A 25489-nucleotide genomic window follows, 5' to 3' on the forward strand; every position below is an offset into this window, starting at 1 on the left:
TAATTACTGTACAAGTCAATCAATTTATTCTCTGAGCATAATAAGGCCTCTTGCACGTTTTGTTCTACGATTATAATTTCACTGTGCTTTCTGATATTTCTATAGTTCAGGGGCGAACGTTGCATGGAATAAAAATAAACACACACACACACACACACACACACACACAGTACACACACGCTCACACCCCACACACACACACACACACACACACACACACACACACACACACCAACACGTAATCACTGTTGCAAGAGGAAATGCAAATAACAGACCGGCAATGTAGGCCTACTATGAGCTTCCATTGTAGACACAATGAATATGGACTCCTGTGGCATGACACAAATACACGCATGATGTCCCCAGTGACATGAAGCTCTCCTCAGACAGAGCTAGCAAACTGCTGATGTCCCCCTGGCCTGGTTGACAAGCAGTCAAATACCTTTCTTCCTAAATAGAGACGAATATAGCTTCTCTTTCGGTAGTTAAAATAAATAAATACTATTGTAGATAGTAGTATATAAAGAATTCTGAATGGACTAAATGTAATTGGGGAAATGGTAATTAATTAATTACTTTTGCTGACTCTACAGTGCAGTGCACACAGTACAGTGAAATCCTCAGTGTTAATTCATTCGTTTGTAACTGAGTGTTTAAGTGTAACCAAATGGGACGCTCCTATTGGTTACTTGTACATGTTCTGAGTTAACTGAATACTAGCAGGAGTTCACATTGTAGGCCTGTGTGCTTATCACATGGTTCTACTTATCACAAAAGACAGAAGGCCTTGGTTATAATAACTTCATAAGACTGGCCCTCATTTCACTCCCATGTCCTACCTATATTTCTTACTTTCTTTATTCTCTCTTGTTTATAGACAGTGTCTTTTTTTTATTGTATCTGTGCTTCCCTTGAACATTTGCCTGTCCTCTTGTATACATAAGACACACTGTATTTTTCACCCTCTATCCGTGTCATTTATAATTTATAAGTTCTCTTTCATTTCATGTGTCTCCATAGAGTTGGGTTAGGTTCAAGGGGCATACATTTGCTTAACCCATTCTGACCTGAGATCAGATTCTAGAAATGTCAGTCGTTCTTAAATTTTTCTAAAATAGCAGACCTACAAGCTCGTATCGCGCCACTCGGTGGCGCGATATGAGCTTGTAGATCTGCTATTTTTCAAGATCTAAAGCATAACATGATGCCGACACCAAAATGGGTGCCCGGTCAGAATGGGTTAAAGAAAAACTACACACAATGAAAAACAGTTACTACAGATACATTTAGAATCCACGCAGAAAAATCTCCAAAATTAGTACTACTACTAGTACTATTTAGAAAGCAGTTATTCAAATACTATCACTTTTGTCAATAGCTTGGGCAGCTATTCTTATCTATCCGTTCAGCATTTGGAGGGCCTCACTACTCTGGAATTTGACCGTCTGTAGGAGTTTGTGTGTATGCGTACACATCCAGTTAGTCTTTTACTGCTGAGGTCGGAATGAGGATACATTTACACAGCTGCTCGACAGTATTATGCTGACACCAACTACACACAGACTATCGCACTAACACTTCTCTCACCAGAAACCCAACCCACTCAGCTCTCTCCTCAGACATCTAACATACATACTGTGGAGTAGACCCTGGCTGGCAGACTCAAATGTTTTCTCTGGTTCCCACCCCCCCCTCTCCAACACACACCTGGTTCACAGTTCACACACACTAAACCGAAAAGGGACCTAGCACCAGGGCGTTTATTATGGGATGTCTGGTTTTAGACAAAACAGAAAATGGAACCGAGGCGAGCATTATTATGAGCCATCTGGTTTGAGATAAAAAACAGAAGGCGGAGCTCCTAACACCAGGTCCTTATGGGCTGTCTGGTTAGATAATAAAAAAAAAAAGAGATAAAAAGACCCAGCACAAAGGACGTTTACGAAGCCGTCCCTTTCCTCAATTCTTTGACTAAACTGGCTGGGTTTGGGGTTTTACCCGGAAGCCACGGACAGTTTAACTGTCAACCAGTTTCACATGTTTCCTATGAGGGACCGGAAGACCTGTACTATAATCTAGAAACGTTTTCCCGTACCAATTTGTTTAAAATGACTAGTGCTAAAATTACATGTGTAAATTAGAAGCAGAAGCTACTGACATGCCTTGACCTATCCAAATACCATGCTACAACTAGAAAAAGTGCCCTTCTGGGCACAGGTCTCCACCAGGTTATCCACAGATCCGTGCAGTTAGAGGTAAAAACACTTTTCGGCCAGTTATAGCGCCACCTTGAGGCTGAGTTGAAATTGTTCATGTGGCATTTCGTCCTCGGCCTAGTGGAAATGTGCGTGCACAATTTCACGGAAATCACGCGATGTGTTCATGATTTGCAGCATTTTGTTTGAAACTGAGCACTCCTGTGAACTTTGGAAGCCAATCTTAACCAATCAGGATGGAGTCTGAGAAATCTGAAAGACCGGTTTGGTTGAATGGCTGTAGAGAGACTGTGTACCAATTTGCGTGATGTTTGGACAAAATCTGTAGGTGTACTGTGAAAAAACTTGTTTTGCACAAAGCGGCCTCCTGGTGGCGCTATAACAGGCCGTTCTGGAAAGTTTGGGGCAGAGGTTCATGGTTGGCATCCAGGGAGTGTGTGTGCAAAATTTGGCGTCGACCGGGTTAACGGTGGCTGAGATTAGCTGGTCACGGACGGACGGACACACGGACGGACGGACACACGGACGGACGGACGGACGGACGGAGTGCAAAACATACTCTCCCCCCATGCCTTCGGCTGGTGGAGACAAATATTTGTACTATAGTAAGAACTACTCTATACAATTCCTGTGTAGTGCAGTGATGTTGTTCCGCATGGAAACGGCAATAACTGTATTAGTGGATTTCATCATGTGTCAATTAGATAAGCTCAGTAATAAAGTATACAAGCTTTCACCTTAGTATAGATATTTAATAGAAAAACAGACGCAAAGCATTATACAAGCCAAACACTTGGAACTAAGAAAGTGGTTGACTACGACATTAAAGCCTTATCCAGCATTAAATAAAAACCACAATCAGAAAGCAGGAGGAACTATGTACAAACAAAATTTGCCAAAACAAGTTCAGTGTAACAAATTCTTAAATAAATGAGGCCCCTTTCTGGACTTAAGCTCAGAGGAAATTAAGAAATTAGAATTAGAAGAGGTAAAAAGGGAGTTGAAAGGGTAATAGGGCGGTCACTTCTTTTAATTACCGTATGTTTTGCAATTTGGTGAGGTGGAGTCTGGCCACATATCGGTATGGAGTATAGTCATTCAGTAAACTCATCTTTCACATGCCTAGCCTACAAACTATTACAAACGCTACCTGTTAGTGCAAGATGTTATATGACAGTGTCAGTGCGTACAGGGAACGAGAGACAGAGACCAGCATGTACCGATGCTTCCACTAACGACCTCTCTCCCCGTTCTCTACATAAGTACCGTAGTAATCTCATCAACCTTCCTGTTCTTTCATCATTAATCTCCCCCCTACATCATTTTCTGGCCACTCGAAAGTTTCAATCACCCACACTAGCATACTACCACTACCATACATGACTGCAGCCCAACTCAAGCCTAAATTACACTTAGTTACCCACGGGTGTCGCAACGTGACGTGTTGTAAGCTTGTTGCTATTTTCGGTGATCAACACCCGTGCACAACTAAGCATAATCAAACTTTAACCCCTAAATAGTATAAACTACAACTACATGGAGTTATTTGCTAGGATATTCTAGAATGGGAGCAGAAATGTGATGCTTCATCCATGACTAGGCCACGGTGCTGGTCGTCTTGCTGCGACGGTGCTTGGCATTGCGGACTTCCTCCATCAGGTCCGTGAGATACTGGATCTCTCTGCTGATGGACTCTGCCTTGTCACGCAGCACGTCGTTTTTCTTCTCCAGCACAGTGCACTCTGAAACCAGCACTTCCTGTTCCACCCGCTTCTTTTGCCGGTAGCGAGTGGCCGCTGTCTTGTTCTGCTCCATCTTCTTGATTTTTTTCTCCACCACCTTGGGCGCACCAGACACAGACTTGACTCGTGGGGCTTTGGGATTGTGGGCGGTGGTGGGCTCCGGCTTGGAGTAGGGCTTGGTTCTGGAAGAACCGGCTGCTGAGGGAGATGCGGAAGAATTCGGAGGAGGAGAAGGGATCTGTGGAGGTGAACTGGGTATAGACTCGATGCCAGAGTCACTGTCGCAATCATTGGATGCGGGAGAGGCTATGTTCACCGACTCGGGGGGAGGGACGTGGGTGGATTCATCTTTAGGGGTGAGGACCAGCACAAAGTGGGTGGTTGTTGTGGGGAGTGCGATCACAATGGGAGTGGCGGTCTGAACATTTCCACTAGGATCTGGGATGACAGCGATGGTTGAGGTGGCCTTCCCTGCTTCCAAGACATCCACTTCACTCCCCAGCTCCAAGTCCAACGTGTAGACAAGAGAGTGGGGAGACTGAGGGGGAGTCTGCGAGGAGGGCTCTGACTTCACGACAACCTCTTGCTCGGGAGCCACCTCTTGCTGCTTCACCTCAGCTGCAACAGCGTGAGGGAACTCCATGGGGAGGTCGGGCAGTGACAGACCATCATGTGTGGCAGGGATGGATGTATCAAAGGTGTCCATCTCCAGATCCATGTGGGAGTTGAGGGAAGCCAGGAGTTCCTCGGGAGAGCTGGCGGGCCCATCTGAGGCACAGGAGCCGATGAGAGAATCCAAGTCAAAGTCGCTCAGATCAATTTTCTCTGTCATCCAGTCCATGCCTGTGAACGCATCCTCTGCTGACAAAGAGAGGCAACACAGAACATTACTTACTGTAGTTGGAGTCACATGCTACAGGAACAAACCGGAGATGAATATCATGTACCGTGTGGAGTCACATGCTACAGCGATAAACAAGGAGATGAATATCATGTACCGTGATGACTACTCAGATATGAATAGTATCATATTTTTCGTACTCGTTATTGAATAACTAACCTCAAACACAGAATATAAGATTTCAGGTACTAGTTATTGTTTCGTATCGTATATCTAGGGTGCCGGAAAGCCTTTGGCTTTGTGTTGTACAGTTAAGCTACTGCTTATATAAAAAAGGTCCAACAAACACTGATGAACGAAGATAGTTCAGAAAACAAGAAGCCCCCCCGGGGAATTGTGAGAGATTAACACATTTTACAGAACCTGTCTGAACTAGTATGTTCCATCATTGTAATTTGAGGTGTGGCTCCCATGTGTAAAATCATCATGCCAGTGTAAACCACAGAATCACCAAACACCCACATCATCAGTCGTCTAACCTGAAATGCTGGGAAACGGTTTCAAATGTCTTTGCCTCAAGACCTTTATTACGACACGTGGCAAATGATTGTCCATCGTGGCGTGTTCTTTGAGACCAAACCCTCTTGTCTTGTCTTGTCGTATGTTTGTCTTGTTTTTGTTTTAAAACTTGGTTCAGGTTTATGTGGTTATCAATGTCGCTTCCATGTTAGCATATGACTATGCAACTTTTTATTTTTTTTGATGCTGCCACAATATTTTGTGTATGGTGTTCACAACATTTATATATGTACATGTTATTTCTTTGATATGTTTTGTATGGGTGTGTCACATATACTGTCATTTTGCTTGATTTACTGTATACGCTGAGTCTTGAATAAACAAAACAGTGAAAAAAATAAAAATTAATAAAATGCCTTTCAAAGAGCAGTGTGAGTGTGCCTTTTTAATGGTTCCGTCCCCCCCTCATTACTAAATTGACAAAACACTTGATTTAACATTAAAAAAGTGTATGTGCTACCTTGTTTCTACTTTCCTGATATATTTAACCCATTCTGACCGGGCACCCATTTTGGTGTCAGCATCATGTTATGCTTTAGCTATTGAAAAATAGCAGATCTACAAGCTCATATCGCGCCACCGAGTGGCGCGCTACGAGCTTGTAGGTCTGCCATTTTTGAAAAATCGAAGAACGACTGACATTTTTAGAATCTGATCTCAGGTCAGAATGGGTTCATCAGACCAGTGTGTGTCCAGTGGAAACCTCGTATGAATCTGATCTCAGGTCAGAATGGGTTAACATTAAAAAAGTGTATGTGCTACCTTGTTTCTACTTTCCTGATGTTATATATATATATATATATATAAACTCTCACCTTTGCCATTGTCTGCTCTGACGTCAGCATCGAGCAGGTCGCTGGCACCAAACCAGGGGAAGGACAGGGAGTCCTCCCTGGCCTTGGTTCCCACGAACAGGGGATAGGTGGGAGGGGGAGAGGGTGGTGGGGAGGAAAAAGAGACAGGGGAGGAGGCATAGGAGGAAAAAGAGTGGGAAGGCGAAGATGCCGCCCTCCCTTCTATGAAGGAGGGGGGAGAGAGAGCTTCCTCTTCATCTTGGTCCAGAAGGGGCCCCATGGGGTCAGCCATCAGAAATGAGGGCCCTGTGGCGGAACAAATGACAGTTTGGAAGATGGACTAAAGACATCAAGCCCCATCCCCAAGATGTCATGCTCCTTTGACTATTTAATTCAATTCATAATGGCCTACAGCCATGTACTTCATTTTAATGGTTTTGATCACAACCCAAATAAAATGAACAACTGATTTCCAGATACAAATCTGATTGACATAGTTCACCTAATGACTAGATCTTTTCTTTTTTCACATGATGCCACTATGCATATTTTATGTGTGGTGTGTTGTGCTGGACATTTCACTTTGAATACCAACCTAAGAACAGGTCCCCCACGTCCTCCAAAGCTAGTTGGGAGCTCAGAGTCATGGCTGCTGCTGGTCAGTGGTAGTTGTGAATGAGTCAATAAAAACAATGGAGTGTCCGACGACGTTATCAAGTCGACTGGTCCGGTCCTGCTGTCGACGGCAGCAAAGCTGAGGGTGGTTGCCGGGAGAGACCTGAATGGAAAAGAGTGGATAAGGTGGAAGGCGGGTCAATCATGATGAAAAATTAGGCACATTATTATCCCATTCTGACCTGAGATCAGATTCATACGAGGTTTCCACTGGACACACACTGGTCTGATTAACCCATTCTGACCTGAGATCAGATTCTAAAAATGTCAGGCGTTCTTCGATTTTTTCCAAAAATAGCAGACCTACAAGCTCGTATCGCGCCACTCGGTGGCGCGATATGAGCTTGTAGATCTGCTATTTTTAAATAGCTAAAGCATAACATGATGCCAACACCAAAATGGGTGCCCGTTCAGAATGGGTTATATTAACCTACATGTTTACTTTATACATGGACAATGAGATTTAAGGGATAGAACATGTCTATACATTATCAATAGCGCAAAACACAAATATGACATTTTATCAATACAGTCGAAAAACCTTAACGTGTTACTAAAATTGAATCTAGTGCCACAGGTTTCACAAGATATAGTCATAAGATAATCTTGTGCATTTGTTATCTGGTTTACGTGACTCACATTCCACTGACACAAATTAATGTGACAACACTAAGCATGAAGTGTGCACGGTATGCCTGTGGTGTGTAGCCTACTTTCCCCATGACGAGTTATTCGTGTGAGTTTAGTTTAGTGAGGCTATTTCCATCTGATCCCTTCAATGGAAAGGCGTTGATGGGAAACAACTCCGCCTCCACCGGGGCATAACATCTCCTAATTTGGTCATGGTTTTGGTCGGTAGCTCCGCCTCCCCAATGACTCACCATGGAGACAGAGACAGGCCGGAGGGGGCAACCGCCATTTCTCCACAACACAGAGGAGCCATCTGTCATGGTGTGACTGTGAGTGGGAGGGAGGGAGGCGAACCCGCCGCTGAGCCGGGACATTACGCGCCATTTTGGATGCCACGTTGTCAACACTGAATATGAACTTCACGCTTCATATTTTAAATATTGTATTGATTCTCTGTTGCACCAGACATATCATTTACAACACATTTTACTGTGGCATTTGACAGTGAGGGGACACATCACACCATGTGATGATGTCCCTTTCTCGGTCCGTGCCCACCAGGCGGACCAGACGCCGGCCGGGTGGTGTCAAGATTTCGCCGTAAAACGGTGTAGCAGCGTGGGAAAACAGCCGATCTACAAGCTCTCAACGCGTTGCACCGCGACGCGTTGTGAGCTTGAAGATCTTCGATTTCGATTTCGATGCGCGTTACCGTACTACTAGGGAATTATATAAATAAACAAACCACTAACTAGGACGATTTCAGGTTAAGTAACGTTAAAACTACTCCTCCTCCACCATCACCAAAGCGCAAACACGACATATTGATTGATTGATTGATTGAACAGTTTGTAGAATTTACAGTACATTTAACTCAATACAAAGACTGTCAACTGTGAGTGGACGACCCAATTAAGCATTACACTTGTTTACAACAGGGTCCACATTGTTCAATTCATCAAAATATACCCATATACCCACACCACACGGCCCGTGCAGTGCACAATTACAACCAACTCTTTGTTCATTTGTTGTACGTCGTTAGATGTAATAATAACAAGTTAACGCTCGGCCCGCCGGCACGATTTGTTAACTAAACTAATCACAAAATCAACTTGTACTTACGCCATTTTGCCTGAAAGAGCCAGTGCGCAAGCCGTTGCACTGCGAGGTTATTGCCGCTGCACGATTAGCCGCGATTACACTGCCATTTTGAGCCTCACACTCAAAACAAACACAACCTCTTCTAGCGTGATGAAAACAGAGAATGCACCGGGCGAGTCACATGACTGCATATATATGACCACATCACCGACATGGGTATCCTTCCGCCGTGTCACATTTGAGGGCATGCTGCATTTGTGAAGTTGGCGCACTCGAGGAGAGCGGTGGCTACGTGCTCACTTAATGAGCATTCCTTCAAGCGGACTGCACTGACCCACAAAACACGCACACCCCAAAATCACTCCGCGTTGTCTTATCTCTGATTGGTTAGAAAGTATAGTTGCGAAACAATAGTCCTTTCCTTGGGGAGGGAGCTGTGGGAGGGCGTAGTTCGAAAGAAACACACTGTCTGTACAGTGTACACCAAACACCATGCCAGTTATGTAGGTCAAATGCAAAATGTAAACATTGGATCCTTTTGTGACGTGTTGGAGTCTAACACACCCCCCCTTTTCCCGTCACTGTATATGTATCTTTTCCCTTTTTGCTTCCTATATGATGAATTCCTGTTCTGTACTTTAGCTACATAGAAATGTCTATTTGTATGTCTCTAAATGTTTTGATGAATTGAACAATGTGGACCCTGTTGTAAACAAGTGTAATGCTTAATTGGGTCGTCCACTCACAGTTAACAGTCTTTGTATTGAGTTTGTGCTTGAAATGTACTGTAAATTCAGCAAACTGTTAATAAATATTTAAATCAATCAATCAAAAAACAAAACGATCCAATGTTCTCTCTCTCTCTCTCACACACACACACACACACACACACACACACACACACACACACACACACACACACACACACACACACACACACACACACACACACACACACAATGAATATCATATAATCGTATCGTATATCGTTGGCCTATTGCATTTAATTGGTAATGATAATCCAGTTAAAGTCTATACAAACACCAGGCTTTGGGCTGACATCTTTCCATTTTACTTTATTTAAATTAAATAAAAGCGAAAAGCTCAGAGAGCTAAAAGAGACATCAAGGTTTGATCATAATTATGGGTTTGACGCACGTTTTACGTTACAGGTTTATAGTCAAGACTGCTCTCTGGTGGCGAAAAGGGAAAAGGTTCTGTTCAGAGTTCCTTAATAGGCTACCGCTCAGGTCTTTGCTGAGGTAACTTTAAAACCTCAACTTTGCGCACATGGAGGCGAGCAGAACCTCTGTCGATAGGTTATAAAAATCATACCGTTAAAGTCACGGAATATGATCAGAAATATTCCTTAGCAAGACATGTCTTGGTCTTGGACTTGGTATTAAAGTAACGTATTTCAATATTGTTACACTTTACAGCCTAATATTCCCTATTACTGATACACATTTAACTTTCTTGCTTCTAACAATCCATCTAGTTGCCAATACAATATGGACAGATAATAATAATAATGGTCTATTATTTAATATCCATTATTTTTCGATGAATTGACTAGTACAAAGGGACCCCAGTGGAAACAAGCCATTATGTAAAAGTCTTCTCTGTTAGAGCCTCCTCCCATCAGATCACTGGAACAGTCTCCCTACAGAAGAAAGAGACCTCCAAATATTTGACCTTCAAATTTAACCTTAAGAGATGGCTTAAAGGCAACCACATTTACAATCATGAGTACCATAATCTCAGCTCCATTTGTCACTGGTGTCACTTCTCACATTTTCACTGTCAATGTCCCCTGTACCCTGTTTACATGTTTTTTGGTATTGTATCGTGGTAAGTTTTTGTATGGATAGTTTTATTACCACTTTTAAAAGCCTGCTCAGGGACTACAGATGGAATTTAGCTTCTGGTTAACTCTGGCCCATTTGCATGGATGTGAAAACTGACGTGTCGATTAATGTGCATTGTCCCTGTTAAATAAATAAACCCAAAGACAGCTGGCAGCAACGCCAAAATGCTGGATGCCACCTTCTGTTACAAGACCCATAAATAGTAGCAGCAGTGTATATTTTGAGGGGGCCAAAATAACAGTTCTCTTTATGAGCACTGTGGCTGTATTTCTTTAAAGTGTAATTAATTGCCGTGGCGTGTACACTCTCTCCTGACATTCCCTTTGGAGAAAATCTGAGAATAGCAATAGTTTGGACACTGCAGAAGAAATGTTATCATAAACTAAAGGATTGTTCATGTCTTGTGGTGTCATTGTCAATGAGAGAAAACCCATGTTCCTCCGACCCAAACCACAGGTGGCAATGACCTGTGTTGGATACCCAAAGCAACAGAAATGGTGTCTAGATATGGACTACTAGTAGTATGTAATTTATATAGCATATCTGAACTTGCATAAGTTCAGAACCAAAGTTGGAGATGCCAGCAGAGGTCAAGTAGCAGGGGGTTTAGAGTGGGCAGAGAATGATTTCTGATTACAATACAATACACCATACACTGTTCAGGCCAGGGGAATTATAGTTAAATGTGAAAAATATTGGATACTTATTTCCTTGTCATACTGTGTTACAGTCAGTGTTCAAAATAATGTTGGCACTGATCAATCTAGTGGTTTAGCTGCAGATCGGTTGACCCCTGGCATCTAGGCCTAGAGCCCTAGACAATGATTCATTTTTGTGTGGTGTATACTGTATATCTCCTGTTGACTGTAGCTGAGCCACCACAGACAATTAAATCAGAGGAAACACACCAGCTCCGCATATTGTTTTAAGGTGCTTGTCTATAGCATGACCATATATTCAAGAATACAGCAGTTCAGATGCCTATCCCTTTTTTAATATATATTTTTATCCCACGATTTTGTAACCCATTTTTCACCCCTGTGTCAATCATCTAATGTGATCCTGGGCTATTCCCTATAACCTATTCCCCATATATGAGGGACAAGGGGAGAGCAATGGACTTGAACTCATGCTTCCTTCATGCCCGAGTGTCCAAGTTGCTCCTTTACACCTGACAGGGGGGAGTTTCCCTGGTTGGACGTAGCGCATGGAAGGAACACGTTATTCCAACCAGTTCCTTTCCCCATGCCTATCCTATTAAAGAAAATGTATTAAAACAATAGTTAGTGTACACATTTAAAGGATCGTTATTTTGAAGAAAATAAACAATCCTGAATGACCTGAGACCTTTGTTAACAATTAGTCTGTATACATCTTTTTTATTACAATTTTTAACAGTGTCCCTTACAGTGAATGTCATTTAGACAAAAGGGAGAAAATTATCAAAAACACAAAAAGCAACAAGTGTTTCTTCTCCTCTCTTCTTGGTCTTTTAGAAAGGTAATGGTCATTCTGTTTGGTATTGTAATGTTTTTCATGTCATTTCTTTCAGTGAAACAAACTGGAGGATGTGTAAGCCATAACTTTAAAATCTAACATTTTCTTGTGGCTAAAAAGTAAAGAATATGTGAATAATGTGAGCACAAAGAGAGTGAAATCACCATCACTTCAATGCTGTGGGTACTGCAATGCATAATATTGTGTCCTTTCAAATAAATGAAAGTAGTAAACAGACACCTCCAGGAACAGAATATCCATCACCTGATACATGTAGCTATGCAATTTCTAACGCATGTCTCACCGAGTTCTGTGGTCCAATCAGCAGCCTAAAAGAAAAGAAAATATATACAGTCTGGTCCAAAGCCCCACTTTGAACTACTTGTTCTCACAGAGCAGAATCTCCAATGTGCATTTAATACCACTGAGGACATCTTATTATTTCTCATCCTCCACAGTTCTGCCAAAGTATTCCTTTTGGAACTGTTGAAACTGCTCCTCTGTGAACAAGGACTTTGGCTCTGGTGCCTTGGTGGAAGCGTCTGGACGGTTCCTGGACTGCCTTCCAGAGTTGTGATTCAGGATCTAAGTGATGACAGAGACCAAGTATTAGGGGGTGCAACAGTAAATCAAACTATTATTTTTTTTCTTTTTAAGCCCAAATATGAAGATTATAATTTATAAATTCCACATGGCTCCAGACTGGCCTCAAAGTACTCTGGTATACTATTATGTAGAAAAGGTTACAGTGATCTTAACCTTTGATCAACAAATTCTAATCAGTTCCTGAAATATTGCATTCATGAGAGACACAGAGTATGCATTCATGAAAAATAAATTGCCATAATACAGCAGTTATGTATAGGCACTAGTGCTTACTAGTGCTTTTTCATTAGTGATGACCTAATACAAGATTACAGTACAGTTGCAATTCAGAAAGCTGGGGGGTGCCGAGTGGACACTAGCCGCCAATCCTTACCTTCATGGTGTCAGAATCTCTTGCTTTAATGCTACCAGTTCCCAGGAAGTACTTTAGGTTTGCACTCAAATGGCTCTTTGTCTGGTGCTTCCTGAACTCCTCTGCGTGAAAGAAAAAAAAAAAGGTCTACTATTTCCTCTCCATTTTCTCCCTCTACGCTAAATCTCTCCCTTTACAACAAATCTAGTTCTACTATTTCCATCAAATGTTATAACATGCACAGAATTGGGTCGCTGGGTTAAAAGTCCATGGATGAATTTGACTCATATGGTTAGCAACAATAAACTGATACAGGAAAAGTGGAGATTTATCTAAAGAGGCCAGAAATACAAGCCCGACTACCAACCAATTATATATAGAATCAAAATGGTAAAATAACTTTATGATGTCACTTACCCACAGCAGACTTGGTCCTCTTGTCTTTAACAGTAGCTTTGCTCTTGCCCGGACCCAGGCGACCCTGCAGCCGTTTGACCTGCTTCGTGACACCGTGTCGGTTGGTGCTGACCAGCTTCATGGCACGCGTCTTATTGGGAGTCTGTAGATGCTTCTTAGCATTACTTTTCTTACTCTTGCTGACATCTGGATAGGAAAAGTAAGAGGGAGATTTGTATTGTTTCTCTCAAAAACAAAAAAATAATACCCACATAATTTCAGGTTTTAAAGCTAGAATCCAGGGCGCTCGTTTGGCAGTGTTGGACGGTGATATATTTGTCACTGCAAATAGAGTTGCAATACCCGCCCGCCATTGACTCCTCATTCATCCAATTTGCGTTTGTGATCTGCTTGTATTAAACAACGTTAAACTCACCAACATTGCAGCTCTAGGCCAAGCTTGAATTATCCTCTTTCAATCTGCCAAGCTTTTGTTTCATAAAAATCCACCATAGACATGTTATGAGCTACTTTCTGTAAAGACATTCTGTGCAGGTTATTCTTTTTCTAAGTGTTGGAGTTTGGAAGCACTCGTTTTTATGAACGGGTCACACTGCTGCCTCCTGCATTATGTGCAAATTCGAAGCAGGGCTGTTCAGTGACTTCAACGAGTGCTTCCAAACTCCAACACATAGAAAAAGAATCACCAGACCTGCACAGAAGTTCTTGACAGAAAGTAGCTCATAACATGTCTACGTGGATTTTTATGAAACAAAAGCTCGGCAGATTGAAAGAGAATAATTCAAGTTTGGCCTAGAGCTGCAATGTTGGTGAGTTTAACATTGTTTAAAACAAGCAGATCGCAAACGCAAATTGGACGAATGGGGAGTCAATGGAGGGTATTGCAACTCTAGATTCATCCCATTATAAAAAATCTAGAGTTGCAAATTGAGGCTAGGGTTGCGAGAGGAGTAGGACAATGCCCAAAATGAATCCAATCCCCACTTGGGGGACGCCTCAGAGGAATATTCCGTTTCAAATCATGTGGAAAAACAGTACCTACAATTCGTTAGTAAGAGAAACCTATGAAAATCTGGGAACTAAATCGTTACCAAGACATATTTCTTCACCAATATGTTTCTAAAGGTGTCTAATAATATGTACTAAAAGTTTGAGTTATTAGCATAATGTGTGACCATACCATTAACATCCTATAGCCTATTGGTGATACACATTGGTGTAGGCTAAATGCTAGTTTGGCATTCACTTAAGCCCAAACCAGTGAAACCACACCAACTCCTTGTAACTAGTCGCAACTGCTTGCAACAAACCGTTTTATTGTCAACCACACCAACGCAACTGCCATTTGGGACAATGGTTGCAAGTACAAGGAGTTGCATGGCGTTTTTAAGCGACTGGTCAGTGGTCACTGGACTCGTATTAGCCTTGGATCAAGAAGACTATCATTTTCGTATCTATGAAAGCAAAAATCAGACTCGATTCGATCAGGGCTAGACTCGTACATATATCTTAAATTGTCCCTGATCTCGTAATCTGACTGTTGTCCTACTACCTTTATAGTAATAAAAGCCAGCATGTTTGTAAATCTGCAATGGACTCGCGACTATGCCCGCTATGACTGCTCATGGCTAAACTAACACATTTTGCCTAGAGAAAAAGGATTACCTTTTTTGATGTCATCGCTTAGCAATTCCAGTCCTCGTCTTATCATTGATGCCGACATTCTGCTATATTATTTACTACTGTTAAGTGGGAATATACTGTATATAATTTAATTACAACTTTAATTCAGCTTCTTTCACACATGTTTTTTTCCTAGCACGCGAGTCCATCAACATCCGGTGAGCGGTGCATCATTGAAACAAACCGGATACTAAACATTGCCCAACACACACACAGTTCCACCCATATTATGGTTCCACTCTGGTTCCACCGAGATCCATCAGGAGGTCTTTGAACCGAACCAAATTAAATTATGAATATGATCTCAGATTACTTTTTCTTAACCAATTGTAATATGATTAGCTATAATATTGTTATCAAAATCATCCCAAATATCATTATTAAAGATTATAAGACCAGCTGGCTGTGTCTGTCTTGTGGTCAAGTGACAGCAGCTGTCACTTTCATTGCCTGCCAGTGCTGCCACTCCAGAAAAGTTGCTTGAGGTTTGTAAAAAAAACAACAACAACATCAAAGGCTTCAGAACACAGTCATAACATATGCATTATAAGTCACTGCCCTTTCCCATGTTGGCTTTAGGTTGGCAACGCCCCCATTGAAGTGACTTGGCATGTGGTGCGCCCTCTCTCCACCTGACCACCTCACTCACTGCTGGAGCTGGACTGTGGCATCATCGACATCTCCTCCACTTTTCCTGCGGGACCTAGGCTACCATCAGAGACTACATTTCAATAGGGCTAATAAGCGCCTTGCTTCCTCCCTCGTCAGTTTGACCATGACGCTTCAAACAAGATCCATCGTCGCCTCAAAGTGGCTCTCTGAAGCCATTAAGGGACATGGGAAAATGCGCGTCTTGGACACGTCGTGGTATCTGCCCAAACTGCAGCGCAAAGCCAAGGGCGAGTTCAAAAAGAGGCACATCCCGGGTGCAGCGTACTTTGACATAGACCAGTGCTGTGATCTAACGTCTCCGTATGACCACATGCTGCCACCCGAGAACGTTTTTGCCGATTATGTCGGTAATTTGGGTATTGAAAACGACACGCACGTCGTGGTGTACGACGCGAGCAAATTCGGCGCGTTCGCCGCGCCCCGGGTGTGGTGGATGTTCCGGGTGTTCGGACACAGGTCCGTGTCGTTGCTGGACGGGGGACTCAGAGACTGGGCACGGGAGGGTCTGCCAGTAAGCGACCAGTACGTCAGACCCACGCCGACCGAGTTCAACTTCAGGACCTCGCTGAACCGTTCTTGGATCAAGACCTATGAGGATGTCCTGGACAATGTGGAAACGAAGACGTTTCAGTTGGTGGACGCAAGACCATCAGGCCGGTTCCGAGGCGTAGATCCCGAACCCAGAGATAGTGAGTATAAGAAAATTAAGAATTAACGCGTCTGATGATGATGGAGCTGATTACTGTGGTGATGATGATGATGATGATGGAGCGCTGCGTCATCATCACTATCATCATTCATCAACTGTTCTAATATGAAGTGGAAAAAGTGGTTTGCATGTGTTGTTGTGACTTGGTTACATTACTAGTTAGAGGATTTCCTCTTTAGTGGAAGTTGACCATAATAATATGATATCAAACAGTAATCATATAATAGAATGGTTTTACAAAACGCTTATTCTGAATGTAACTCCCAGATATACTTCTTCATATATATAATTATTATTTTCATTTTCTCAAATGACATGGACAAGTCTTGCCATGGACACACGCTGTGTGTGTGGACATTTGATGTGTAATTTGGGTATTCATTTAGCTTATTAAGTTACAGTTTGATATGGCCACAAACAAAAATCACTTTCCAGGTAGTTATCCATCAATGCAGTGACACTGATTCCAGCCATGCAGCAGAGGACCCATTTGCTTTGCCCCCAACACGACCAAACTGCCTAACAATGTAGCTCGTGTAGACTGAGAGACAATCTGGGAACCCATCTGCAAAACTGAGAGCTAACCATTTTTACTGCATGCTGCTTGCCTTAGACTGAAGCTGATCAATGACCTGATTAGGAGAGGTTACATCGAGGTAACAGACACATTGCTGCAATCAAACAGCAAGGCAAACTCTTATTGGTTTGACTTCCTTACATGTTGTTGTAGGCAGATCGAGGACGGTTTACCCTGGGCAAACACGTCAACCAGAGGAATACAAACACATGACATAAGACAAGCACGCACCATGCCTTTTGCACAGTCATTGAAGTGCAAGCTCATTTGAACACAAACACTCCACACATACTGTACATGCACGAGTGCACGTGCACACAGTACATACTATCTCTCTCACACGCACACACACACACACACACACACACACACACACACACACACACACACACACACACACACACACACACACACACACACACACACACACACACACACACACACACACACACACACACACACACACACACACACACACACACAGTAGTTAGTATAGCATGGGAGTTCAAATTAAGTGAGCTGAATTCACATATATTTTAACTCAGTGTTCTTTGGGTGTGACTTGTTGATCTTTACAGGCAGTACAATGTAGATAAGGGTCTTATCTCATCCCAAAGACTCAGAAATTCCTCCAACACATTATGCACAATTTAGCTAAGTGTAATAATGTATCCCCCCCTTTATTTTCTATAGAACTCTGCACGTTTCCCATGCAAATATCTTGCAAATGTTGTTCCAGAATAAATCTCCCGTTTTTGAAAAGGTTGAATTCAAGGTGAAAGCAAGGTTTGTCTCATATTTATGGTAATAACAAGCACCGGTATACCTACTGCTACTGTTACGTGTTAAACAGTATCACATACAGCCTATGCTGTTAAGTACATAAACATATACTATGTGGGTTCAAAGTACCTATATGGCAGCTGTTACAACTTTGTTTTACAGGTTACATATTATCATGCAGGCGCTTGATTCACTGTTGAGTTAAAAAAAAACAACAACACAGAATTAATACATCCTTGTGTACATAGTAGTGTGCCATCGAAAAACAAAAGATCAGAAAACATTGTGTGTTGTTTTCTTTTGTTTACCACAATTACCAGAACCGATTATTTGACCAAGGTTGCGTGCAATAATTCAAAATTAGTATTTAATGATACGCTTGTCCACCTGGCTCCCATTTACTTTGATTGATTGAATACTTTGTTAACAGTTAGATTAGATTAGATTAGATTAAATTTATTGTCACTGCACATAGTATACAAATACTTTGACAATGAAATGAATAGTGGCGTCCAACCAGAGTGCAATACAGTAATGCAATAATGGGAATAAATACACTTGTTGTTGAATGTACAGAATGTACAGTATGTACAGTAATATATAATAAAGGAAATAAATAGAAAAAGTTGACAGATTGTACAGCGGTACGGTTTATAAAAACCTTTTAAACATTTAAAAACATGCAATTATAAACAAGTAGTCATAATCAACACTAGTAGCAAATAATGAACATAGTGTATATAAGTGAACAATGGGGGACGGGGACAGGTGGTAGCGTGTGGGGTCCTTTTTGGTGTTATAGGCTTATAGGGCTTTTCTAGGACTCTTCACAAATTGCAGACAGGTGCTCTTTTATGGCACTTTTTGATGTTTGTTGGAAGGGCATTCCACATTTTTACCAATGCTTTGCAGCATTAGTTAGTTAGTTTCCATCACAATTGGCTAGATTCCTAGAACATAGCATGGTCTGAGCTCTCTCCCTTTAAGTAGCCTTGTTATAGTTCACTATCACTACCAGTATAACCAGAGACATGTGGCTGTGGCATCTGTACAGTATGGTGTCAACTGGCAAGATTTATAGACTGTATGTAATGTATCATTGTGTATTTGTTTGCCTTACATTCAATCCGATTCATGCCTTGAAACTAAGGCATTGTCAGTAGCATTTCACCAATGTGTTAATTCTGAGTTGACTGCAGCTGCCCATCTTCTTCTAAGTCAGCCTGTATCTTGAAGTGTCTGCTTCTGTTGTCATGAAACAGCTGTCACATGGCCATCCTTAACTTAACTTAAAGGGTGCCACACATCACACCTAGGGAGCTTCTGTTGTCATGAAACAGCTGTCACATGGCCATCCTTAACTTAAAAGGTGCCACACATCACACCTAGGGAGCTTGGGGGGCCCAGGGGGTCTAAATGCCCTGCTGCTGTTCTGACAACAGGCAGTTCAAAGTTCAAACCGCAGCCACATGGAGTTTCATGGTCACCCATGCATCATGATGAGCGCTGGTATGACACACATCATGCTAACATATACTAGATATGGGGAAAGTAAAATGTGTATACCGGTATGTGCAAGATACACTATGACTTGGCAGACAGAAACACCAATGCAAATGTGCATTTGCGTGTAGATGAGAGGCCAGAACGTCGGAAAAAGCAATGTACTGTACATGTGGACAGTGCCTTAGTTTTATTTAACTTTAATAACCCTGCAGCTAGCCAGTCTCCAGTGTTGGATGCAGTTGACCCCTAGCTGTAGGCCTACCTTATTGAACAGTATGTGAAAAATGTAAAAAGACGTAACCTGGAATTTTTAATCTTATCAAAACGGTGGTGTACTATGTCTTACTTTCTTTTGTTTGTTTAACGTAATGTCTGTTAAGTAAATTGTGGTACTATTTTTCTATGTTATGTTAAAAAAGGAGAAATGGGTGGTTCTATACATAATTTATACTATACTGCAACTGAACAAAATGTGAAATGTAAAAAAAAACAAACAGCAGCTGACTGTTCTTTCTCTCGTTTGAATCAACAGACATAGAACCTGGCCACATCCCTGGTTCTATCAGCCTGCCCTTCAACACCTTCCTGTCTCCGTCAGGACACTTCTTGCCCAAAGAGGAACTCAAGGCTTTGTTTAGCCGGGCGGGGGTCGACCTTAGCCGTCCAATCTGCGTCTCCTGTGGCTCGGCAGTCACAGCAGGTCATGTGGCACTGACTGCACATGAGTGTGGACACCCAGACGTGGCAGTATACGATGGCGGCTGGTCAGAGTGGTACACCCGTGCCGTACCTGAGCACGTAATCTCTGAGGGACGAGGAAAACACGTCACAAAGGTTGTCTGAGAACATGACGGTTGGCTGATGAACACTATGACAGAATAGCCGAAGAGCAAAGGATTATGTTGAATGAATCCATGTGTTTTTCTTATGGTCCTGGGAAAAGGGCACTACGATTTAATACGGAAGGCATCATTCACTGAAGGTATATTAATTAAACATCACTGAGGGTATATTAAAGCTCTCCTGTAGGACACGCTCCAGTCACTGGCTCACACTAAAGGTCCAAAATGTAAACACAGACTTGGGGAAAACAGCCTTTTGTTTTAGTGCCCCAACCACGTGGAATGAACCCATTCTGACCTGAGATCAGATTAAAAAAATGTCTATTACATCCTGACAGTTTCATTATTAACCCATTCTGACCTGAGATCAGATTTAAAAAATGTCAGTCGTTCTTCGATTTTTCAAAAAATAGCAGACCTACAAGCTCGTATCGCGCCACTCGGTGGCGCGATATGAGCTTGTAGGTCTGCTATTTTTCAATAGCTAAAGCATGACATGATGCCAACACCAAAATGGGTGCCCGTTCAGAATGGGTTAAAGTAAAGATCTGTTCTCCCAAAACATACGGTCAATTTAAATATTTGATTGCAGACTTGCCCCCAAGTGTCTGCAACTGTTTTTAAACATGCGTGCTACATCACGTGATGAGGAAATGTTGCTGTTCTGTTTTTGTTTTTGTTTATTGCTTTGAAATGTTGTATGATGTATCTCGACGACACTGCAAATGAGGGTGACCTCAATGTCTTTTGAGAATAAATAAAGGTTTGAATTGAAAATTCACGATTCAATCATAAATAACATACCACAGGATTGTTTTTTTTTCACTCACTAAACTAACGGATAGGAGTCCCTGACAGAGGGTCTACACAGGTATGTGACAGAAAAACATGTTTTAACCCATTCTGACCGGGCACCCATTTTGGTGTTGGCATCATGTCATGCTTTAGCTATTTAAAAATAGTAGATCTACAAGCTGTAGAATGAATGAATCTGATCTCAGGTCAGAATGGGTTAAATTAGCTGTAAATGTGTCAAATAATAATCTGTTGAATAAAAAGTAGCAGTGTTGCTGAAAGTGTATGATCGAAAAACGTCGAACAAAACTGGTCAAAGAGCAAATTCCAATTTGTGCATTGAAAGCTACTTTCCACCGAGGAAAGGGACATAGCCTTTGGAAAAGCCAGAGGTTGTGCTGCACAAAATAAAATTAACCCTGGTGTCACCCTAGAACAAAATGATGATCTAACTTTTACAAATAATTCTACATAGGAAATGAAAGTAAAAGGTTGTGTGTTTCATAACAAAAAGTTTATTGTTTTTGTTTTTGGATATGACAAATGGAACCATACAAAGCCATAAACCTCTCTGCAATTTAGTAATGGTCATAGTGGTACCAATAGTAATACATTTGTCTGGTGTTTGAGTGTGGTTGTATTTGCCTGTAAGTGTGTGTTGGGTTTATCTGAAGCTACTCCTATTATCTGTTATCTCGCTGTGCATGAGGTCCTCTTATGTGGTGTTTGATGGAGATAAGGAGTCCCACAGGCACCCCCCAACCCCCCCTCCCCCATTACATAATGCTCAACTTAAAGGCTACAGTTCAATTTTCTTCCTGACAAAATATGAATGTAGTGTTTGGAACAACTTGAGTTTAGGGTTGTCCACTTGAGGGCAGCAAAACATCAGACTAAGGGACCAATGCACTTAATACATCTACATCTTACTTAAGTTCAGGGTGCTAAATCAATAATAATAATACACTTTATTTACGTGTATTTTAGACAAAGTCACAAAGTGCTTAACAACATAAAATTAAACAGTGAATCATAAATCATAACAATTATAGCAACAAAGGCAGCATAAAATTAATGTGTCAGTGAAAAATAGATGTACTGTATACATTTTAGCTGTTGGGGGGTAAAAGGCTTAAAAATATCTGCAAATAATCTATTTATGTGGTGAATTAATATGGGTTTCTGCACCAGGAAGTTAGGAAATATAAATGTATATGCATGTCCTGTAGGACTATCCTACTGTATGTGATATTAGACAACTTGAGCTATTCCTTCCATCACAGCTTGCCAACTCTGATGGTACGCTTGTTGACGTGCGAGGCCATCCAGAACTGCTGATCCCTTCACATTTATTTAACCTGAGCAATATAAACAGAAACTTTGCCAAGATTACAAGGAAATGAAGGAATGAATAATCATAACATCAAGAGTTTAAAGGGATATTTCACTTTCAAAAATCTACTTAGGCTGATGTGAACACCCCAGACAGTTTGTAAGTTGCTTGCTTCAGTATTTACTAGATATTTGATGTTCATTTTAGCTGCCTTCCTATGCAATCGGATCCCATTGTAACTTAAAACTACATTTTAACCATGATGGATTTATTGAAAACACTTTTTTCTGGTGTCTGATATTGTCCTTCTAACATGTGAGGGGGCCGTGGTTTGCCATTTACTGTTTTCATGTATTTTTAATATTTGTTTTTGGAAAATAATTAGGACTCCTGGAGGACGGAGGTGACTAAAGAATCAAAACATATATTAAAAATAAATGATAATAATGTTTGATACACATCTAACCACATCTAATACCTGCTTTCTCTCTAAGCAGAACCTTGATTGCAACATGCCGAAGGGAATGTTTGTGGTTTAATACCGAAACTACTGACATCAGTACAATACAACCTCACAGTCACAATGGGTGTTTTCTTTTCTTTTCGTCAGAAACCTTAAGACTTTACATGCCAGAAACACTCCCTACATGTCTAGATTGCTTACAGTACATGTGTAGGCAATGTACTGAAAGGAAAGCAATAATCACAAGAGACAAGAATGGGGCAGATCTCTTTGTAGAATGACATCAGGTATGTAAAACTCTTTATGATGTGACATTAGTAACAGTCTGTCTTGAGAGACAGTAAGAACATATCAATTTGCATGTGATATAAATGAAAGCCTTTATACCTGCCATGTACAATAGACGTTTCATCTTTTCTAATGTGATGCTATATTAGCTATAAGTGTAATGCTGTTGTTGATAATCCTGATTGATGGTAAAGTAATCTAAAATAGATCCCATGGGTTAAAATATGCTGTATAAAACCTCACACGAGGGTAAGATCTCAGATCCCAGATCTGTGGTTATTTCTACGTTAAAGGGTCTACCAGTAATAAGACAGGATGTATAACCACACGTGGAGAGGATGTCAGTGAGGTATACTGTGTGACTGTGTGTGTGTGTGTGTGTGTGTGTGTGTGTGTGTGTGTGTGTGTGTGTGTGTGTGTGTGTGTGTGTGTGTGTGTGTGTGTGCGTGTGTGTGTGTGTGTGTGTGCACGCGCGCATGTGTGAGAGAGACAGTTACAGTAAGTCATTTTTCCCCCTATATCACTTGTTCTTGGCTACAATAACATCAGATTAAGGTAAGGTACGTTGGTCCAGATTTCTCCTTTAGTGCATCATGGAAGGGAATCATGTTCTGCACTGTCAACTGCACTGTTTTGTTTTTGTTTTTCAAAGATATTTGGGGGGCTTTTTTTGGCCTTTATTTGATAGTATACAGTAAGTTGACAGGAAATGGTAGAGAGAGATGGGGAGAGACACCCTGCAAAGGTGGTCAGGATTGGGAGTGGAACACGCAAGGCCGCGACATCTATTCAGCATCTTCAATAAAAGGTGTGAAAATGTGGTAGCACGTTGTGTCAAGTCAATCAATCCAGCCCTAGCTCTGCTCCTTGGGTTTCTGACAGTTATGTGGCCCCAGGAACCATTTACTTGAAAAGCCCTGCCCTAGATTGTTATGCATAAATATTTATTTGGCATCCCCTACCAGGACAAAGCTCTCAGTACTACATAGTTCCCTTTATAATATAAATCCAGTTCTGTTTTCTCACTAATATGTTTATACTCATGCAGAAGTAGAAGTGAGAAGTGAGAACCTGGTAGTTTTTACAAACAGGCCTATAGGTTATAAAGTTTAGTTTGCTTAAAGGGGGGGGGGGGGTTACCACACAGTATGGCAGACCCTAGTACTTCCCCCATTCAGAGTCTTCTCTCGTTGTCAACAATCATTCTATTTCCTGCTATGAAAAAAAAAAGAACTAGGCCTATTCAAAATGTTCTGGTGCAGTAGATCTTTGTTGGAGCTCTGCAGCACTAGCGTATTTCAAACAATCCACCATCCCATCCCCACAACAGGTTACAGTATACTTGGTAAGAAGGCATAACACAGTCATTTCTATACTTAGATTTTACATTTGCAGAAATATTTAACATTTAAATATCACTGCACTTAAATTCACATGTTTACCAGCTCAGTGGCCTTGTGGCCCTGGGACTGGGAGATGGGGATTTGATCCCCGGCCGGGTCATACCAAAGACTGAAAGATGGGACCCAGTGCCTCCCGGCTTGGCGCTCTGCAGCATCGGGGTTAAGTCCCTGCGACATACTAGCGTCATGTCCAGGGGGTGTACTTGTACTTGTGTATCAAGCTGCCTCACGCTACAGAAACAGGAGATGGGCTCCTGCCCCTATGGGCCTCATGGCTACAGAAACAGGAGATAGGCTCCTGCCCCTATGGGCCTCATGGCTACAGAAACAGGAGATAGGCTCCTGCCCCTATGGGCCTCATGGCTACAGAAACAGGAGATGGGCTCCTGCCCCTATGGGCCTCATGGCTACAGAAACAGGAGATAGGCTCCTGCCCCTATGGGCCTCATGGCTACAGAAACAGGAGATAGGCTCCTGCCCCTATGGGCCTCATGGCTACAGAAACAGGAGATAGGCTCCTGCCCTATGGGCCTCATGGCTACAGAAACAGGAGATAGGCTCCTGCCCTATGGGCCTCATGGCTACAGAAACAGGAGATAGGCTCCTGCCCTATGGGCCTCATGGCTACAGAAACAGGAGATAGGCTCCTGACCTATGGGCCTTATGGCTACAGAAACAGGAGATAGGCTCCTGACCTATGGGCCTCATGGCTCGGCAAGGCACTAAATTATGTTAATCTTTGAAAGGTTATTCCAGATTTATAGGAATTAATTGGGCTATAAAAGGAACATGATTCAATAGATATTTGTTTAAACCCTGACATCCTAATCAGAGACTGTTTCTGCTTTCTGGGTCACTTGTGGTTGTGATTTTCGGTTTCTCAGCATGCACATGATTGTCATGTGTGTATGACGTGTGTGCAAGAGTGTGGAATGTGGTGTGTGGCAGGTGTATGGTGTGTGTGTGCATGTGGACACGCGAAAATAAGTGGGACTGGAAAATAAGGCCACAATCTGAAATACAATCATCCGCTAACGACACCGCCAACCACTTTTATCTTGCTATCTGCTCAGGTTGACAAGAAAAGGGAAGCAGTAAGCAGCCTCCTACACAG

At 41.9% G+C, this 25489-nt stretch overlaps 3 protein-coding genes across 3 annotated transcripts; 1 reads left to right on the forward strand and 2 right to left on the reverse strand.

Annotated features, from left to right (window-relative positions):
* Positions 1–2947: 2947 nt before the first annotated feature.
* Positions 2948–8741, reverse strand: atf4a (activating transcription factor 4a). Its single transcript, XM_083764707.1, has 4 exons — positions 8603–8741; positions 6768–6950; positions 6194–6478; positions 2948–4816 (listed from the first exon to the last, which is right to left on the reverse strand). The coding sequence occupies exons 2-4, from the start codon at positions 6817–6819 to the stop codon at positions 3813–3815; spliced, it is 1341 nt and encodes a 446-aa protein (XP_083620833.1). The 5' UTR covers positions 6820–6950; positions 8603–8741; the 3' UTR covers positions 2948–3812.
* Positions 8742–11604: 2863 nt separating this feature from the next.
* rps19bp1 (ribosomal protein S19 binding protein 1) lies at positions 11605–15156 on the reverse strand. Its single transcript, XM_083765957.1, has 4 exons — positions 14987–15156; positions 13322–13507; positions 12926–13026; positions 11605–12531 (listed from the first exon to the last, which is right to left on the reverse strand). The coding sequence occupies exons 1-4, from the start codon at positions 15042–15044 to the stop codon at positions 12385–12387; spliced, it is 492 nt and encodes a 163-aa protein (XP_083622083.1). The 5' UTR covers positions 15045–15156; the 3' UTR covers positions 11605–12384.
* A 531-nt stretch (positions 15157–15687) lies between these two features.
* Positions 15688–20373, forward strand: LOC310858464 (3-mercaptopyruvate sulfurtransferase-like). The gene is made up of 2 exons (XM_083764583.1): positions 15688–16365; positions 19784–20373. Exons 1-2 carry the CDS (start codon positions 15780–15782, stop codon positions 20092–20094), a joined length of 897 nt encoding a protein of 298 aa, XP_083620709.1. The 5' UTR covers positions 15688–15779; the 3' UTR covers positions 20095–20373.
* Positions 20374–25489: the final 5116 nt, after the last annotated feature.

This window comes from Protomyctophum parallelum (assembly GCF_964188405.1).
Source record: "Protomyctophum parallelum genome assembly, chromosome: 5".
In the NCBI taxonomy this organism is placed as follows: domain Eukaryota; kingdom Metazoa; phylum Chordata; class Actinopteri; order Myctophiformes; family Myctophidae; genus Protomyctophum; species Protomyctophum parallelum.

What these genes read in the sequence shown, in the direction of transcription:
- atf4a (XM_083764707.1), bottom strand. Translation starts at nt 6,819, where the DNA reads ATGACTCTGAGCTCCCAACTAGCTTTGGAGGACGTGGGGGACCTGTTC. An exon ending in CGTGGGGGACCTGTTCTTAG is followed by an intron (nt 6,479 to 6,767) that starts GTTGGTATTCAA and finishes GTTCCGCCACAG; the next exon opens with GGCCCTCATTTCTGATGGCT. An exon ending in CAGAGCAGACAATGGCAAAG is followed by an intron (nt 4,817 to 6,193) that starts GTGAGAGTTTAT and finishes CTTTGTCAGCAG; the next exon opens with AGGATGCGTTCACAGGCATG.
- rps19bp1 (XM_083765957.1), bottom strand. Translation starts at nt 15,044, where the DNA reads ATGTCGGCATCAATGATAAGACGAGGACTGGAATTGCTAAGCGATGAC. An exon ending in AAGCGATGACATCAAAAAAG is followed by an intron (nt 13,508 to 14,986) that starts GTAATCCTTTTT and finishes TTTCCTATCCAG; the next exon opens with ATGTCAGCAAGAGTAAGAAA. An exon ending in GAGGACCAAGTCTGCTGTGG is followed by an intron (nt 13,027 to 13,321) that starts GTAAGTGACATC and finishes TCTTTCACGCAG; the next exon opens with AGGAGTTCAGGAAGCACCAG.
- LOC310858464 (XM_083764583.1), top strand. Translation starts at nt 15,780, where the DNA reads ATGACGCTTCAAACAAGATCCATCGTCGCCTCAAAGTGGCTCTCTGAA. An exon ending in AGATCCCGAACCCAGAGATA is followed by an intron (nt 16,366 to 19,783) that starts GTGAGTATAAGA and finishes TTGAATCAACAG; the next exon opens with ACATAGAACCTGGCCACATC.